Here is an 18,955-nt window from a genome sequence, read left to right on the forward strand (position 1 = left end):
CTATTCCAATCAAGTTGCAGGAGAGAACCATGAAGAACTAACGTTACATTACTGAGCACCAGTTAGAAAAATTATACCAAAGATAATTTTGTTCACATACAAAAAAAAATTCAACAAAAAATAATTGCAGTGTTTAAAAAAAAGTATTTATTGTTCCTGTAAGTATAACCTAGCCTACTATTACTCTGTTGTTAAAATGGCATTACATTTGCCCATTATGACTTGTTTAGGTCTTGAAAGTAAAAGTAATACTTGGGACTTGCCTGTCTTCACTTGGGACTGGAGTGACCTCAATGGGAGCTACTATTGCCATGCCTAGGATCAAATGTAATGCAAATATCAGTGAGACCTGAATCTTTATTGTTATAATTTAATTTAATGTCGAATGAAGTACAGAAAATATAGAGTACAATCAAATAAAATGAGCTGTACCGAAAAAGAAACCAAAACATGATTCCCGTCAACTAAATTATGTTATTAGTAGCTCTCTCATATGAACATAACCTTACAAGTAAACTAATAAAATATTAAACTAATAGCTATGGAATCATCCTTCTGAGAGTAACAAAATAAAGATTTGGTCATTTGGAGTGCAGTGCCTTATAAAATGACAAGAGGCTCTGCTTAGCTGTGTCTGCACATCAAACAGAGAAAACTATACCCATAAACAAAGTCACACACACTCATTCACTCTTTTCTTGCACACACATACTTCAATCGGGGTCCCCAAAACCCTTAAGATTGGTCTCAGCTAGCCTTAAAAATCATTTACTTAAAACGCATCTAAAGGGAAAAAAAATCCTCAATGTATCTATTCCAGGTCAAATGTAAGAGTGGTTATTTTCTAGTACAGAGTGTGTGAGGTGCACACCAAGAGACCACCAAGTGAGCTGCAGGCTGAAAAATCATTGCTGGCAAATATATTTTGTAATTAAAGGTACATTGCTGGTTTGACCCAAGAAATTGGAGGTGAACCACTGCTTGTAACATGAAAGAAATGTAGAGGATTGTGATGTTCAGTCATGTAGACGGTGACCTTTTTTTTCACCACCTTCTCCAGCAGGCAGTTGGCAAATACTCTTTAAAAAAAAACATTATTCTGTCCCTCTATCCAGAAACAGTGTCTGTATGAAAAAGTAGAATGGACAGAAGAGATCTATGTGGGTCAGAAAGCAATGCTTACATAAAGTCCTACAACAATTTTGTGCCTGAAGTGACACAACGTCAGACGGGGCATCGAGACATTTATGTGAAAAGTAGTCTTAATAAAATACTGACCGACCCTTTAATCAGGAATTAATCTGATACAGACAGACATCCAAAATGGAAAGTAGAGGAAAAGTATCACTTTTAACAGTAACTGATTATTGTATTAGAAGGAGCCCAATGGTATTTTGTGAGCCTTTGCTCTGAGCAGTTCAAGGCTTCACTCAAGTTGTCTTTTAATCTTAATTAAAACTGTGGTTGTCTCACTGTACACTGTGAACTGCTACAAGCCTGATCAAAAGAGGAGAAAAAGGATTAGATATGCAATTCAAGCACACTAATATGGCTCAAGATTAATTACAGTATTATCTAGACGCATACACCCATCCTGCCCTCTGCTGGAGGATCAGAGTATGGATTCAGTATTCTCCAGATTTTTTAACTGTTGTAATGTTAGCAACAGGAGCAACACTCCCTGGCAGTAAAGTAATGGCTTAAATGTTGTGATTGAATTTGGTTGAAATCATATAGAATATGATATCTGAGGCTACAATGCAAAATTAAGGCAGCATTGCCATTTTCATTACAGTTAACCCTACTGATTGAATTCTCCTTGCAGCTACAGAGAAAAAAACTTTTTGCAGTGTTTTTTGTAATGAAGGGGGATATACTGTCATTCATATAAAACATGTAAAGACGAGAATCCTTTCCTCACAGGAACGTAATGACTAGAGGCTGTGGGTGGACACCTTCCCTGCTCTTCGGGAGTCATCTGTGTGACATAATTTCACATGTAAAATGATCACTGGGTAAGGGGCACCAGTGGGCGCTCTCTCCAATCTCCCGCGAGATCTGGGATGGTGAACAATCACTGGTGCCAACTTGCCAAAGACAGAGGAAGCAGAGAGAGAAACATGCAAGGTTGTCTTCAAGTACAGCAGTCCTTCTGTGGTTCACACTCTCATCACGTCAGACATGCACACTCACTCACACTCATTTGCACTCCTTCATTTCCCAAAACTGCCAAAGTTAGCAAAGGCATCCTGTTTGGGTGGGACCATGGCTGGGGTGATGGAGTGCGCTAGGCCCATCCCTACTCCTGGCACTCCCATGCCGGCCATACTGCCCATCATCACTGGAGCGGCCATGCCCATATTCATGCTCATGTTCATTCCCATCATGCCTTGGTTTACAGGAATTCCCCCCATCCCCATGGTACCCGTGGTCATTGAAGGGGGCATACTCGATGCCAAGGAGGCAGGCATGCCAGTTGCCATAGATGCAGGCATGCCCATCGTCATGGCGTTGGCTGGTGGTCTAATGGGTGTCACGTGGGGCGGGGAGCTGAGGTTCAGTCCGCCGAAGTTCTGGGCCAGCAGGTTGGGAGGCACTCCTGCACGGATACATATCAGCAGGCAGGAGTTAGTCCGATCTGTTTTACCACTTGGGTTATAAACATATATTCAAAATGTTAACTATATTGATATATTGAATTTATATTATACTATACTATTACTATATTGAAATTAATACATGACCTGGATAAGCAGCAGAAACACATTACTGAATGGATGTACCAAATGAAAAATAACTTTTATATTTAAAGGAGAAAAGCAAAGTGGACAACCGCACTCTGTAGAACTTAACTGTGACTTTATTCAGAGTGCTGAATAAAATCACAGTGAAGTTCTTCAGTGTGCGATGGTCGACTTTGTTTTTATCTTTAAATGTTCCTGCTACCAACCAGCACCTGACGATTACACTGGCTGTGCATGGGGAGTTTTGTTGCTTGTTAAATTAAGGTTTGCATATTTTACATAAAGTCACAGGTCTGGAACAATTGTACTGGGAAATTTCCAGACAGTTTTTGCTAAAATCACATGACTTTAATAAAATTTTAAGGCCCCGACACATAAAGCTGATGGTTGTCCGTCAGTCAATGTTGGGCCATCTGTGAACATCCCTGGCCCTCACTGCTGCACTGTTGGCTCTCACCGACGCTGATCAGCTTTTTTTCTGCCGATTCAGGATGTTTAATTAGCAACAGCAGTGACAACGGCAGAGGCAACGGCAGTGACAACTGCAGCGGCAACGGCAGCAGAAGCGGCAGCAACGGCAGAGGAAACAGCAGCGGCAGCGGTAATAGCAATGACAGCAGCAGCGTCTGTCAGTGAATGAAATCACTCTGACTGTTCAGCTCAACGCGTGAGAAGAGTAATGGAAGTGAGGAAAGTAAACGAAGGGCTAAAGTCAAGAGAGAGTGAGATCAACAAACTTCTCATATAAGGGAAGATTGTTTTTCTTTAGCAGAAACATTTCCTGATGGTTTGTATTGTTCATTGGCACATGCTGAATATGTTTTGCTCTTTTAACATTGGATTGTGTTGTTAATGTGTTAACTGGCTAACTAGCGTTGCGACGGTCCTCTGGTTTTCCTTTTTAGATGAGGTTTACATATCTTTAACATCCACATGCTGTATAAATACACACAGAAAATGAATCACAGTGTACCTTGTTGCTGGATGATATTGTTAAGTGTGGGCGGTGTCTTAGCGGGGTTGAGGCCTGCTGATAGGAAGTCCAGGCTGATGTTGACGGAGGGGTCAGACCAGGTCGACCCTAACGACCCTGGACCTCCAACACCGACCTTCTGCTGTTGTCCTATGGGCTGCTGAGATGTCATGCCTCCCAAGCTCTAAAATATATTACAAATATTTCAAAACAGAATAATTCTCTTCTGACACTTACAGAAAAAATGTATCTATATTAACAATATTCTCAAATTTTCTTACAGTTTGAGACAAACTGAACTTTCCTGGGAAGTGTACTGTACCTACCTGTTGAGAGCGAGAGAGGGGCATGGTTGGCATACCAACTGATGCTCCTGGAGTCACCCCTCCCAGAGAGAAAGTCATGCTCTGAGAGGCACTCAGTGTTGTATGTGGACTGGTTAGCTGATGATTAACTCCACCCATCAGGTCAAAGAGCTCGGCAGAAGGTGGGGCGGAGGCAGGATTAGAGGCTGGGGCTGTGGGAGACTGGACACTGCCAAAAAGGTCCGTGACGGACTGGGAGGGACCAGAGCTAGAAGAAGCCGGTGGATTGGCCGAGAAAGCGTTCCAGTCTCCAAATTCTCCATTTCCATTGGATGATGCAGCAGCTGGCAGATAGATGATATATGTTGATGTTAATTCTTTTTGGATTTTGGCAGAAACTGCCCTTTACTGTGTCCTACATTTACACTCATTCATAACAACCCATTATCAAAAATCTGAATACAATACATCTGAATATAATGTGGGGTTTTTTTTGCATAACATTATGACGTCAATGTGAAGTTGACCTTTAACCTTTTGGATATAGAATGCCATCACTTTATCATTTTATCCTATTAGACATTTGTGTGAAATGTGGTCATAATTAGCATACAGAGTGTTGAGTTATGGCCAAAAACATGTTTTGTGCGGTCACAGTGACTTTTACCTTTGACCACTAAATTCTAATCAGGTCATTCCGAGTCCAAGTGATGTTTGTGTCAAATTTGAAGAAATTCCCTCTGAGTGTTTTTGCATTCACAAGAATGGTACAGGTGGACTGATGGAAGGATGGACAGATGGTCGGAAAAACCAAAAAACATAATGCCTCCCGCCACAGCTATTGCCAAATTAATGTGTGAAAGCGACCTAACATTACTGCAGGCAAAGCTGAGAGCAACAAGAACAAGTTTACCAGTGGAGGCTGGGAGGCTGGCAGAGGCTGCAGGAGAGGAGAAATCAGCAAAGCCACCAATGAGGTCTGAACTGCCACCTGGATGGGAGAGCATACACGTATTTATACAAAAAAAAAAGGACTGAAAAATACAGCAAAGAGTGACACAATTTCTAGTACACCACATTTTACAACCACTGTCATTGTCCTCCTCAACTTTGTGTGTAAAACTTTATATTTACCTGTTGCAGTGCTCTGATTTGATAAAGGGTCAATGACTAGCAGGTCAGCTAGACCGCTACTGGAGGACTGCCTGAGTGTTGACTGAAGACAGAGGTAGAAAGACACGGTGATGAAACATGTACTATAGAGAATATATTGCACATTTGTAAAAGCATGAGAGTTTGTGTGAGAACCTTCTCCTCTGGGCTCTTGTCTCCAGTGTAGTGGGCTGCAGCGCCCAGGTCCAGAGTCTTGCTGCTTGTTGCTCCGCTGCGTTTCCGCGTGGTGGTGGTCGTAGTTTCTGTTGCTTGCGTGATCTGGATGCTTTTCGTTGTGACAGTTTCTTCCTCGTCTTTGAACTCAAGGGTTTCCTGCCTACCGTTCCTCGATGCTCGGTCCTCCTCGTTGTCACTGTGGCAACCAGACACGAAGGACGCATGAGAAACGGCACACAGAAGATTTTGCTAAGGAACATTCTGTTACTTTGTAGTTATTGTACATCTGTGTGACTGGTTATGTGATGGATATGTGAATCGAAGACAAGATGGTTTGAAGATCTGAAACATATGGCAAGAAGATGAACAGCAATCTGATGTGCAACAGCTGGGTGGCTCTGTGCATTATAAAAAGGCCCAACAGTGCATGTTTCTCTTGAGGAGGCTGGAAGGTTTTAACGTCAGACAGGACATTTTAACAGCAGTATGCCGGTCACATTGACTCAGTCCTCACATTTAATATTGCATCCTGGTAAAACTTCCTCAAAAAAGCAAGAAAAAACTCACCAGATTCATCAAACATGCAGCCAAGATTACCAGCATTAATCAAACCGAGCTCTCAGAACTTAACAGTCAGGCGGTAAAAAGAAAAGCAGGTTGCATCACTGAGGACCCTCCACAGCTACTCCCTTCAACCAGCTGTTATAGAGATCCCCTGGCCAAAAGGATAACTTACAAAAACTCTTTTATTCCACCTGCAATATACTTTTTAAACAAGACAAAACAGTCACTACTTTTTAATGTAGGTTTACACAAGTTTTATTAATCTATGGAACTGTTTTGTGATTTTATGTGAGTCTCATGAGTGTGAATGTTTTTTTTTCATGCTGTTTTAGCTCCTAACCGAGGTGATTTTCTGTCACAATATGATTGACAATAAAGTTTTTCATATCTTGATTCTTCGATATTTGCAATAACAACACCACTATGCACAACCAAGGAATCGCGTAGTGACTCAGAACTTGTTCAAAGATTTGTTCAAAGGTTTCAGAAATGTACACATACTGTGCATGGACGTTGTCAGTGTGTACGTTTACCTGATTCTGTCGGGTGAGTCGTCTCGTTCTTTCTTTCTGAACTTGTTGAGTGTGTCATCTATGGTGCTGCCTATCTTGTCACTGATCTCTCCGAGCTTCTCGCTGAAAGGGAAAGCTCCTCTGCTCTTATCCCAGTCCTCATCCCACTTACTCCGATCCAACTCATTAGCTGGAGGGAAGAACAAAGAAAAGGGCGGGGAAGGAGACTTTGTAATCATTCCCAGTTTCATAGCCATCCACCAAAGGACATATACAGTCTCTGTCTTGTAAAAACAAATTCAGCTCTACAATCATGTGTAACCATTTCTGATTAATAATATATATAATGCACTAAAAGAAATAATAAAATCAGAGCTGCTGCAGAGTGTTATTTTTTTGATTAACTGTTTAATGTATATAATGTCTTGTTCAATTAACAAAATTGAAAAAAAAATTATACAACATATCAAAAATCCTCACACTGTAGAAGCTGAAACTGGTAACTGTTGCATTTTTGATCAAATGTTTCAAATGATAAAATCTGTTAATTTTCTGTTGGTCGACTAATCAATTCATCTACTAATGGTTCATTAATAAATAATATCCTCTTATCAAAAAAGAACTTGTTAAAAGCACAAAATAAAAATATCTTAGTAATTTTTTTAAACATTTTCTGTATTGATTTGGTAACTTCAACTTGCTAGTAGTGTGTTTATACATAATGCGAGGCGAGCGTTTGACACTGCAGTTACATACTATGCATGGACGCAAGTAAAAGCAAATGATGCCAACCTGCAAATTCTGCGTATTTGCAGTAATAATATGACACTGTGTCGAAAACACCTATCAGCATTCAGGTCTGGTAAGGATTCTCCTGACATTACCGAGAATCAGAAGTGGAGGACAAAGTTATTGTCGCTGTCTGTGCGCACCTGGAGCTCTACCACTCAAAGTCAGTATTGTACAGAGAGAGAACAAAAACGGGCTCAAGGAAACATTAGTGAAAAAATAGTAAACATTTATTTGTGACGTGTAAGCTATATTGTTGATTTGCTAGGTGAGAGATATAGTGAATCACTTACAGTTCTTAATGCTTCCTCCTCCTCCTCCTCCTCCACCTCCTCCTCCTCCTACTCCTCCCATACTATCAGAGGAGACTCCAATGTACTTGTCTTTGTTCTTCTTTGCTTTCTTCCTCTCCTCTCTTAGTCTGTCATCGTCCTGGATGAACTCCACCATCTCCTTCACCTTCTGACGCACATTGATGCCCTGATCCTTACCATTCTCATCTGGACAGACACAAACACAGGAAACTAAAAATTGAGGACTTCGGCCAAACTGATGTGATATTTGATGTGGATAGTAATTTTGGTTACCCCACCTTTGTCAATGGTAAGGTGGCCTAAAAATTAAATGTCAGATATTCTGTTTAATTTAAGACATTCAGGGTCCCCAGAGGGTCAATCCTTGTGATTTTTTCCCCATCAATTTCCTTAAATTTAGTTTCCTGAAGCCTCATTAAAAAGGTTATTCTTTCCAGTGCAAAGATTTAATAAATGATATCATACCAGTTCTCTGTGGATGGGACATCTGGCTGAAGCCATTATCTTGTAACAGCTTTTCCAGCAGCTAAACTCAGTACTCCAAATAAGTACTTTGTTTTAATATTTGTGGATGTTGAAAGTAAGCAACCAAAAAGGAGCACATCCCACTTAAATGTAATTGTATCCCCAAATGTAGTCACTAATTCCAATCATATCCTATGCCAAAAAGCATTTACTTTTGAGCAGGTCCGGTGATGAGACCTCTGAGCAGGTGTGATCAAAAATCTACAAAGACTCTTCCTGCCAAATGCCCTCCAAACAGTCAAGGATGTAGCTGATTTTGATTTAGAGACTCACCAATGAAGTGGTAGTTTTCTAGAGATCGCAGGTCGTAGATATGTTCTCTGGCACTGGTGACGACTCTTTCAGACCCATTCCTAATCAAATAGGCCAGCAGCAGTAAAGCCTGGCAGAGGGAGATATAGAGAGATATTAAGAGATGGAGTGAGAGACACGATAAGAGAGTTAACTATGGGGCGATATAGCCTCAATGACGCAGTGAGAAATAATCTCTCCTAAAAACATGATTTAAAGTCAGTTCTGCTTTACTCAACCATCCCCTCTCTTGAACTCAGCTTAATTGCTCTCTTAAAAATCCAAACTCTTTTATATTTCCTGGACTCATTATTTATAATCTTTGCATATTAGTGATATGATTATGGTGGCAAGGCACAAGTATGTAGTTGAGACTGTAAATATAATACATATAGAGAACCCCAATAATGAGTCCTAAAACCTGGAAATCAGTTAACATTTCAACACCTCTGGTTCCCTCATGTCAAAGTCAATGTTTTTGTTTTTTTTTTAGTTTTTTTTTGTTAGAAGCCTTAAATAAGGTCTGTGGTTATTATAAGCTTCAGAGACTTTGACCTTTTGTTCTATGACATAAAATACATCTGTTAATACCCCACTGTGAACTTTGAAGCTTTTATGTTTCTTAAAAAAGGCAGTTGATAACAAGTGGCTAAATGAGACTACAGAGCATCATCACACCGAACTGCGCTGAACATGGGTTTACAGCCTCGCTGTGGTGGTGACGAGCCCGTAGTGTAATTAATTTTTTAGCTTTGCATTCAGGCTTTAAAAATCCTAAAAGTGGTGTCCATTTGTAGAGATCATCTTGCTTTACAAAATGTGTAAGAATCATAAATGTTTGTTTACTGCTGAGCTCATTTTCTGCAATGATCCAAAATCCCATGGGCTTTTTGTTGTTATCATACCTTGTAGACTCGTCTCCAGTTCTTCTTGTTGTCCTTCAGCATCCTGGTCCACAGCATGTTCATCACCTCTGGAAACTGCTCATACATAAAAGTAGATCTACACTCACAAACACACACACACAAACACAAACAAAGATATCATTGTGCTGGGAAAACTGAATGCAGAAAAGCCATAGCAGAATCAGGTCTTGTGACCAGAACCTGTGAAGAATTACACTCAGACCCTGTTCACAAAGGACATGTATAACCTTGGGAATTTTTAATAATTGAGGAGGTCATCTGTAATATTACTCCTGTGCAAATCTGCCATGTCTGTAATCTGTCAAGTAAAAATTTGACCATAAATTACCTACCACATTTTGCCAAACATAGAGGTCATGTGATATTATCAGTCCGTGCGAATCAGCACGGGGCCACATCTCTGATTTGGGGTTGTATTTAGGTTTTCTGTTTTCTCAAGATAAAATCTCAAGCTAAAAATCCATCAGAAGAGTGAAATTTTGAAAGATGATGAGATGAATAACGTGTGACATTGGGCATCATCCAAGAAACTACATATGAACAAATTTTCTCGTATTTGTGCATGTATCCACGATTTGTGCTTAGTTTGTTAGTACCCATTGATTTTGGGGATTCACCGGTGTTTTCTTATTTTTTCTCCTCTCTTAGATGGAAGCAAATTTAGGACTGGTTGAGAGCACTTTTACCAAAATAAGAGAAAAACATCTCGGTTTCACAAGCCACAGATTTCTGCCCAGCACAAGGAAAAATAAGTTTTACATTTAAGGAACATTTTTTAAAAATGCATGAATATAATTTAATCAAATTTATATGATGTTTTAGAGTAATCTGATTATTAAGTTTCAGGGCTGAGAAAATACGACTATACTTGGTGCATTGATTTCAATTACTGTAATTTTAGTTACTGTGTGTCCCTCTGCTGACCAGTGCTCCAGTGCTGGAGTTGTCACTAAGTACATTTACTAAAGCACAGTACTTAAGTACAAATCTCAGGAACTTTTACTTTACTTGAGTATTTCAATCTCATGCCACTTTTGTTTGACAACATAAAAAATATTCATCTTTTGGGGCTCCATAGCTCTGTTTGTTTTACCCACATTTTTAAGAAAAAAGGAGGTTAATGACACTGTACATCACAACTAGAGGTACCGTGTAATGTGTCTGTGTTTTGTGGAGTAGAATTAAAAATGACTTTGTTTATCATACCATAATATTGGTAATTGTGAGTAAAATACAGACTTCGCTTATCTCTGCAAATGCACTGCCGAAACACAGACGTGGGGAGGATGGGCGCAATTTCTGAGTCACAAGCGATCCTCAGGTGATACTAGTCCTTCCAAATAAGGCTTTAGTTGCCATTTTAACAGAACTCTCATTTCTCCTTAATAAAACATCTTTTGTGAATGTGTGTGAAATGAACCAACACCTGCTACATCAGGTATAATGTACATGTATTTGTGTGCACATTCAGTAGCTGTGTGTGTGTGTGTGTGTGTGTGTGTGTGTGTTAGACATACTTGGCTATTTCTCCCATCAGTTGTCCGGAGGGTCCCCAGGGGTCGTCATTGGTGGCCTCTCTCACCTTGGACTCGATCTCTGAGTAGTTCATCACCACATTGGTGCTGTTGACACAAACATATATTCTCATAAATATATTAAAAATATTTCAAACATGGAAAAGTGAAAACCCTGTGGCTTTACTTTCTTGTCTTTCAGTTTATCTACTGTGAACGAGGCGCTTGTTATTGTCGCTCTTTCAGTCAGTCAGCCTTGCTGGTTATCAGCATATATTCTGTGCAGATTCCCTTCACACTCCACTCGTCACATTTCCAGAGGTCAGACAGCAGAAACACAATCATAAACACACATGCTGGCTTATTTACAAAGAAGAACACACACAAATACAACTTTTAAATGACAAACAATCCCTCTGGCTAGCAGAGCATTATTTTTGTATCCTTCTTCAAACACACACACTCTACACATCACAGATGTCTACCTACTGCTACACACAGCAACACCTCACTCATGCGGCACAAACACACCACAGACTCGAGCTGAGCATAACTGTGGAAAAAAGGATTACAACACACAATGAAATCAGGTAAGACAAGGAGAATCTCAGTTTACTGAATAATGAATGACAGCTTTCTAAAAGCCTCCTGACCGCTGCACTTCAGAGAACAGACGTACACAAGCATAGCGTGAAGGAAAATATTCAGCTGTTCATACACAAAGGGAGATGAGTCAGTGTGCAAAAAGTGCATTGAGTGGGGAGTGTATATCCCTTTGTGTGTGTAAAGCGAGAGAGGTAAACGCAGCCAAACCTCCCAATAAGCAATGTCTGCTGCTGCCTGCCCACTTTGTTTTAGTGTGCTCACCAGCTGCTGTGTTTGTGCTCCTGAGTGTGTGTGTTGCGGTTGCGTGCCTCTGTGCACCAGTGAACTTGCACTTAGAGTTCACATCCATGTCCGCGAAAACATGGACACTTCACACACATCATCCCTCTGGCAGCACAGAAGATCTGTACAGGTGCACACCCAAGGATCTTGAGTATGGCCAAAAACATACTTATGAGATCATTGTGACCTTGACCTTTGACCACCATATTTGAATTACTTCATTCTCGAATCCAGGTGGACGTTTAGTGCCAAATTTGAGGGACCTCCTTTGAGGTCATCTACAGGTATTGCACTCATGAAAATGGGATGGATGCAAGGTCACAGTGACCTTGACCTTTGACTTTAGATCACCAAATTCTAATCAGCTCATCACTGAGTCCAAATGAACATTTGTGGCAAATCTGAAGAAATTCCCTCGGGGCACTCTTGAGATACTGCATTTACAAGAATGTGCCGGACAGCTGGACAGATGGCTGGACAACCCGAAAAATAATGCTTCCGGCCTTGGCTATCATCCGCACGGAGGCCTAAAAACACAGCAGAAGCACAACATGAAACACACCTTTCACATTCCTCAGCTTATCTAATGCTCCTGCTCCGTCAGCTTGTCATTCCTCCATCCTTTTCCACCTGGCCTTTTTTTTTTAATTCAGTCTTCACTTCATTTTTGATCCTGTTTTATCTCCTTACTTCTCCCGGTCTCCCATCCTATCATTAATCCTTTATTCCACAGCACCTTTCCTCTCCATCTCTTTCTCCTCTGAGCTCTGCCACCCTTCCAGCTAAAGGAAAATAAGAGGCGTCTGTGCATCACAGAAGCTGCCTTTGACTGTGTTATTATCAGCAGATGAGACAGACACAGACAGCGAGAGCTCCATAATAGCGTGACTCTTAATCTGCAGGAAAAGCAAGGCCGCCGCTGCCAACTCTGTTGAGGTAGATCAATAATAGAGTGTATTCATCATGCCCAGCCAGGCACAACCAACAGCTGATGGGAGCTGGTGTCTATTACTCCATCTGAAGCTCTGTGGAGCGCTCCGTCTGTCTGTGCTTCTACACTGTACCATTTCCACTTCTTATCTCCTTTCGGTGTTCCCATAACTCATCTTTCCTTTGTGCAACTTTCCTCTACTGACTTAATTTTTTTATCTTATCACATTTGCTATATGATTGGTCCTTTAAAGGGCTGAGGCAACCGGAGAATGTAGGGTCTCAAACTGTGAGCCGTCAATGTGAAATATGACATTTTCATGTCAGCATTCTTACTGTGACTTTTGCTCTTGCAATGCTTTTTGTTTATAGGATTGAAAATGTGGTAAATAAAGATGTGATTTGGAAAATGAAAAACTGCAAAACTGTACCCTAACTGTCACTGGGCAGTGTGTTTTTCTTTTCAGGGTTTCAGTGTTGTTTGGGTACAGTTAGTGCAGCACAGTATGAACGTAAATACAACACCCACACAGTATGTATTTTATATTAGCTTGTATTTAAACCTTGTTTGCTGGGTTGCAATCAAAATGCAAGTTCACTTAACAACGCACATGGAGCTTTAACCTTCAAGTCTTAAACACCTACCTCATTAACAGAGTAAAAGATAAGGATAGCTGAAAGTAACGAGAAAATAACAAGCAAAGAACACAACACTGTGAAACAAAATGAGACGGTGAGTAGGTGGTATGTTTTGACTTACACACCCTGGCCACTTCATCAGGTACAACCTATACAATATAATGCAATGCAGTAAAACAGCTCTGCTACTTCTACCTTTATGAAGCTCATAATGATAAGTTTTAAGTCTTGCCGAGAGGTTTTAATTCAATGTTTAATACCGAGGTTGCTGTTAGTGGTGGTCATACTGGATTGCATTGTATTGAAATGTGTTTCTGTAATATTCTTACCTCTTCGTGTTTGTAAATAGGGTGGGCATGACATTAGAAACTTCTCTCAATGTAATGCAGTCCAGTTCAAACCCCAATAATAAACAAATAGTTGAATATATGCCTTTCTGACAGTGTCAATCAAAACTGGACATTATTATAATTGTTTGCTTGTTTGTTTATTAAGATCCCCATTAGCTTTTAAACAGCAGCTACTCTTCCTGGGGTCTCCATTAGTTTTACTTGTACAGGTAGGTTGAGTGTTTGTATTAAATTGGATTAGATTTCATGGGTGTACCTAATAAAGTGACCACTGAGTGTATAATGCAGGGTACATTTTTTTTTAATGGGGTTTTGGTTTATCATCATTACTGTGATAACAGGTATCTATACGCCATTGAATTTATCTTCTTCTTTTTTAAATAATAAATTAATGTCCTATAATGTTAAGGAAGTGAAATTTAAAGAATTGATACTGAACTAAAAAAAAGCACAAACAACAACCACAACACAAAAAACAGTTGATGGAGGCTCTTCAAAGAGTGTAACTAATGTGATATTAAACTAACCACACTTTGCTCTGGTGTAAGAATGAGCACATGAAAAAGGGTGATGCACTTATTTGGCCAAGGCACCAGATCATATATCATAAATATGTAGATAAATAAATAATACAATACAAACTACTTGTTGTACTACTGTGTTTAAGTTGTTGTCCAGCCCTGTTGTTCTTTTTGTTGTTGGCTGTCTGTCTTTTTCTGTGTAAGTGCACTGAGAGCAATGAAAAACCAGATTCAAATTCCTAGTATTTGCAAAAACCAATATCAGAAAAACTGATTTAGATTATTGTTCCTTTATAAAATATTTGACAGTTTTCATTAGGGATCGATTATTTTGAGCACGCACCCTGCCCGATCCGTCTTTCACCCCTCACACAAGTGTTGTAAACGGAGAGCACCATTTACAGCAGATATTCAGATTTTATTGTAATATAAAATATTGCTACCCCAATAAATAGAATCTGATCTTTTTTTCATCTGCTACACAATTTAAAGCGGAATCTAAATTTTTCTTGTTCATTCTTAGTAAACAAGTTTCACTATACTCCTGTAATAAGCAGAATTGTGACCATTTTTTAGTCGTTGTGACTGGGAATGTTAAAGTTCAGCGATCAAAATACTTTAAAGTGCAACTGTGATTATATTATTCATTTATAATGTTCTGTACCTTTACAACAATGCTACACTAAGTGTATTTGAGAGCAATTCTTAAGACATATTTCAGTTTATTTACTTTGTTATTTTGTTGAAAATTTTTGCTCAATGTGAAATTGTGATAAGAGCCATATCGAATATTTTTGTTAACCTTATTTTGTTTTGTTTTTTTAAAGAAAAGAAAATCTTAGGAACAGTTTTGATGCAGACATTTCTTCCTTGTATTGTATTGCATTACATTAAACTGTCCAGCATATACACTGGATTGATTTCAATAATTTACTTGAAGTACTTGAAGTTTGCATTGTGCAGCTGCATTATCCAGATAAATACAAGTGGCACATAGGGACTCGGTATTGGCAGATAATATCAAATTACTAGGACCAAAATACTTGATTGTGACACCCCTAGTTCCCATTGTAAAGTTACTTGAGAACTTTATTTAATTTGTAGCTGCCACAAAGCTAGATCTTTGGATAGTGGTCCTTATCAAACATTGTTTACGTGGGTTATTAAATAGGGTATATTGTAGAAAATATGTTTCGTTATCTAAAGTAACTAAAAGCATCATCGCATGTTCCACTTCTGTGTGTCCGGGTTTTACACAGCAAAGTCATTCATATAACTAAGCGTGTCTCTTGGATCAGACAGGACAGGAGGCTGATGTTCTATATATATTATACTGAACATTATACTCCCAACAACAGATGTCTCAACGACACATCCCAAAGAAGCATGCTTAACGTAGTGCTCAGACAAACACGATGTAGTATACTGCAACGCCAACATTAGCTACAACAGCATGATCTGTTTGGCTAACAAGCTTTGTTGTCCAACTGTGCGGAACCATGGGGGCATGGGCCTCGTTGAGACATGGTTGGTCGCTAATTGGCAGGACAAAATACAATTATCCGGCCACTTAGTTTACTATCATCAATGTACAGCTTTCTAATCGGAGTATAGTATCAGGTGGATGCATGGTGGAGCTGGCGTGCATCAGCAGGGTGGGACAGGGCGTAATTCTGCAGCAGCACCAACAGAAACAGTACACAGAGCCGACCTGGGTTTAGCACGGCTAGCGGAATTAGCTAACTGGGTAGCTTTCGCTGTGGATCGGAAATACATGAATTTGCAATGTGTAATGTTGAATTTCTCTTGGCCTATATGAGCAAGTGTTGAAAAATGTGCACTGGGACAAGCCATTGTAAAACACACATCTCTATTTGTGCCACAAGGTTGAAGATTGGCAGCTAGCCAGCTAGTCGGAGCTAACAGCTGAGGGGCTATCGCCGTGACGTCACGGGCCGTACCCTCTTCTCTGTCAGCGGTAAAAGCTGCTGATGCTGCCCGGCTAAACCCGCCCGGCTAGCCGGTTAGCTTAGCAGCCACTCAGCGGTTAAGCTAGTGCAAACAGCTCCACCTGCTCCTCGGTACTCACGCTTTGTCCACCAGCTCTCTGACTTTCCACATATTCAGCATCTCCGCACGGAACTGCGGGCTCGCCGCCTCGATACTGCGTCGCCCCCGTGTCTCTACGCCCCACAAGACAGAGGAGGTATCCGGTTACCGACGACAGTCCCCCCCCCAACTCCTGGATCAGCTCCCGGAGTACAGCGGCCGCTGCGGTTAACGGATCGGCCCCAGTTGCTACGGAAACGCCGTTCTCCGTCTACGTCACAGAAGCGTCGAGATGTTCCCTCGCTCGCGGACTGTATCATAAGCGTGTTTATTGACAAAGCTCAAATAATAATGCAAGATCTAATGGGGCAGTCAAGATTATACAGTTGAAACTTTGTTGATTTCTGTAGGATGGTTGTTTTGTTCAAAACAGCCCCAGGTGCTGGCAGTGCTTTGCTCAAGGACACTTTAGCAGGGAGGATTTTGGTCACACGTGGTTGTACAAGCAGTGTTCGTCTTCATGATGCTCTATAACAGATGTAGCTGATAGGAGTTTTTCCCCCCTTTCTGGCTTAAAAAAATGACTAATTTAAGGACATTGTTGCCTTGCCTTCAAAAAAAAAAAAGTATATAATAATGAATATTAATGATGATAATAATAACAATAATAAACTTGCTTCACAACACAAAACCATACAATATAAGAAAACAAGGTAAAACAACATCATCTGCAGAAAATGAAATTAAAATATAATATATGCACATCCATATATGTATACATATCAATACATATATATGCACGCACACACACGTAGACATGCAAACGCATACACATACACATACATACCTACATTCATCCAATGTAACATACATATGCACACAGATTAATACACATACGTACAGAGTTACATGCAAGCACATACATATACACAATTACATACATTTTAAACAGCATTATACAAATGCCAGTCTGTACAGGTGGGTTTTTAAAAGCTTTTAAAACTGAGGAACTGATTCGGTATTTAATGGGAAGATGTTCCACCGTTTGGGGGCTACAATGGTAAAAGCATGATCCCCTTTTGTTTAAGCCTGGGTCATGGTAAAAAAGCCCACTTTGCTTATGTGTAACTTTAAAATTATAAAATGTAAGGGACTGTTTGTTATTTATAAGAGGAGATGGGGTGGTGCCAAAAAGATTGAGGCATGACAAATACTTTTTAAGCACTTGGGGGGCACTTTTTAAATATTGGCTTAGAGGAGAGGCATACAAGCTTAAATCACTATATTTTGTATAAATTTTACAGCGAATTAAAAAAAAAAAACAGAGTTCTTTCCTTAAAATCACCAAAAAATACAGGATTTATAATAGCCAGAATGCTTAAAAACAGAAATAACTGTTGGATTTTCACATGGTGATGATGGTCCTTGAGCGCATAATGTGGCTGTTGTGTGTTTTGTGCTGACTTCTGCATTGCACACAAAAAAAAGACAGAAAATAGGCTGAAGAAGGAGGAGAGAGAAGAGGGACATTTCACACAGCAGGGGAATACTGTCCTCCAGTGATAACACATTGATACTGCATCAAAGTGTGTTTACAGAGCCTGGAGCAGTTTGACTTTTCAGTGAGAAGATGGGCTTGAAGATATATGTCTTTGACTCAGAAATCAAGTTAAGATTGTCAAGATCAACTTTTATTCATCCTGTTATATTCCTCTATATATTCAATTAAATGCCCATGCTGCAAAACATCCACACATATACCAAGGCTGCTTAGTCCTCTAGTTTTCTTATTCTAACAATAGAATATACTTTCCCACATGGAGATCTACATCAAAATACACATAACTGATAATTAAGGTGGATACATGATGTGGCCATGGTTATTTGTACAATAACTAAATCCTGTCAGGGATTATTGGGGGTTTGTGTGACGAATTATGAAGGTATTAGTTTTGAGTCAGTGAGATTCCACTGAGTTATGAACATATAAATTTCTCTCGATGCTGTATGTGTGCACATTTATTATTTATTTGGCTGCAATTGTACAATGTGCTAAAGAGCCATCGCAGTTTGTATCAAATCGACACCACACTTACAAGAATTGTTTACTGGTAAAATAAACGTTAATCTTGGTTTCTAACGGAATATTTGTTTTTCGGTCTTCAGACTATGAGTAGTAATTGTATTAAAGAGATGTACATATTAATGCTTCCATCGTTATAATCCATAAATATAACACATATGATTCTGACATGGGCCATTCTGCATAATGAATGCATTTATTCTTGGAAGTTTTAAGTGTATTTTGATGCTATTCAAGTACTTTTGCTTAAGTAAAAATTTAAATGCAGGACTTTTACTAATCACAGAATATGCCTACATTGTGTTGTTCCTTTAGTAAAATATCATTTATATTGCACTACTGTTCAGGACCAGCGGGACTGTGTGTTTAAGAAACACAGTAAAAGCTTTGGAAATACAAACTATCTGTATAATTCAAAAACTGTCAGGATCACAATTCATCTTGCCAGCCCTTATAACTGCGTGTGATAGTGACATAAAGACCCCCACTGGGCCATGCATCAGCATAAAGATGTTTTTATTTGATGACGAGTTTGTTTCTGTGAGAATGTGCAGCTGATCAGATGCATGGGTCTGAAATGACATTTTTTCCTTTGTAACATGAATCCTAATCAAAGCTTATATGGTGGCATATCAGAATAATGTGTGAAGTTGATGATTAATCACATAAAGTCATAGTGATCTGACCGTTTGTTAGTCAAGACAAGACA

General features: G+C 39.6%; 1 protein-coding gene across 1 annotated transcript; it reads right to left on the minus strand.

The window, feature by feature from the left end:
- Positions 1-356: 356 nt before the first annotated feature.
- LOC121952523 (clathrin interactor 1-like) lies at positions 357-16,445 on the minus strand. The gene is made up of 12 exons (XM_042499268.2): positions 16,204-16,445; positions 10,790-10,894; positions 9,252-9,348; positions 8,329-8,437; positions 7,510-7,716; positions 6,449-6,617; positions 5,331-5,547; positions 5,157-5,238; positions 4,936-5,013; positions 4,044-4,366; positions 3,718-3,901; positions 357-2,599 (listed from the first exon to the last, which is right to left on the minus strand). The coding sequence occupies exons 1-12, from the start codon at positions 16,242-16,244 to the stop codon at positions 2,214-2,216; spliced, it is 1,998 nt and encodes a 665-aa protein (XP_042355202.2). The 5' UTR covers positions 16,245-16,445; the 3' UTR covers positions 357-2,213.
- Between the last annotated feature and the right edge of the window lie 2,510 nt (positions 16,446-18,955).

The sequence above is a fragment of the Plectropomus leopardus genome, chromosome 15 (genome assembly GCF_026936395.1).
Source record: "Plectropomus leopardus strain MGB_pleo_1.0 chromosome 15, ASM2693639v1, whole genome shotgun sequence".
NCBI classification, from domain to species: domain Eukaryota; kingdom Metazoa; phylum Chordata; class Actinopteri; order Perciformes; family Serranidae; genus Plectropomus; species Plectropomus leopardus.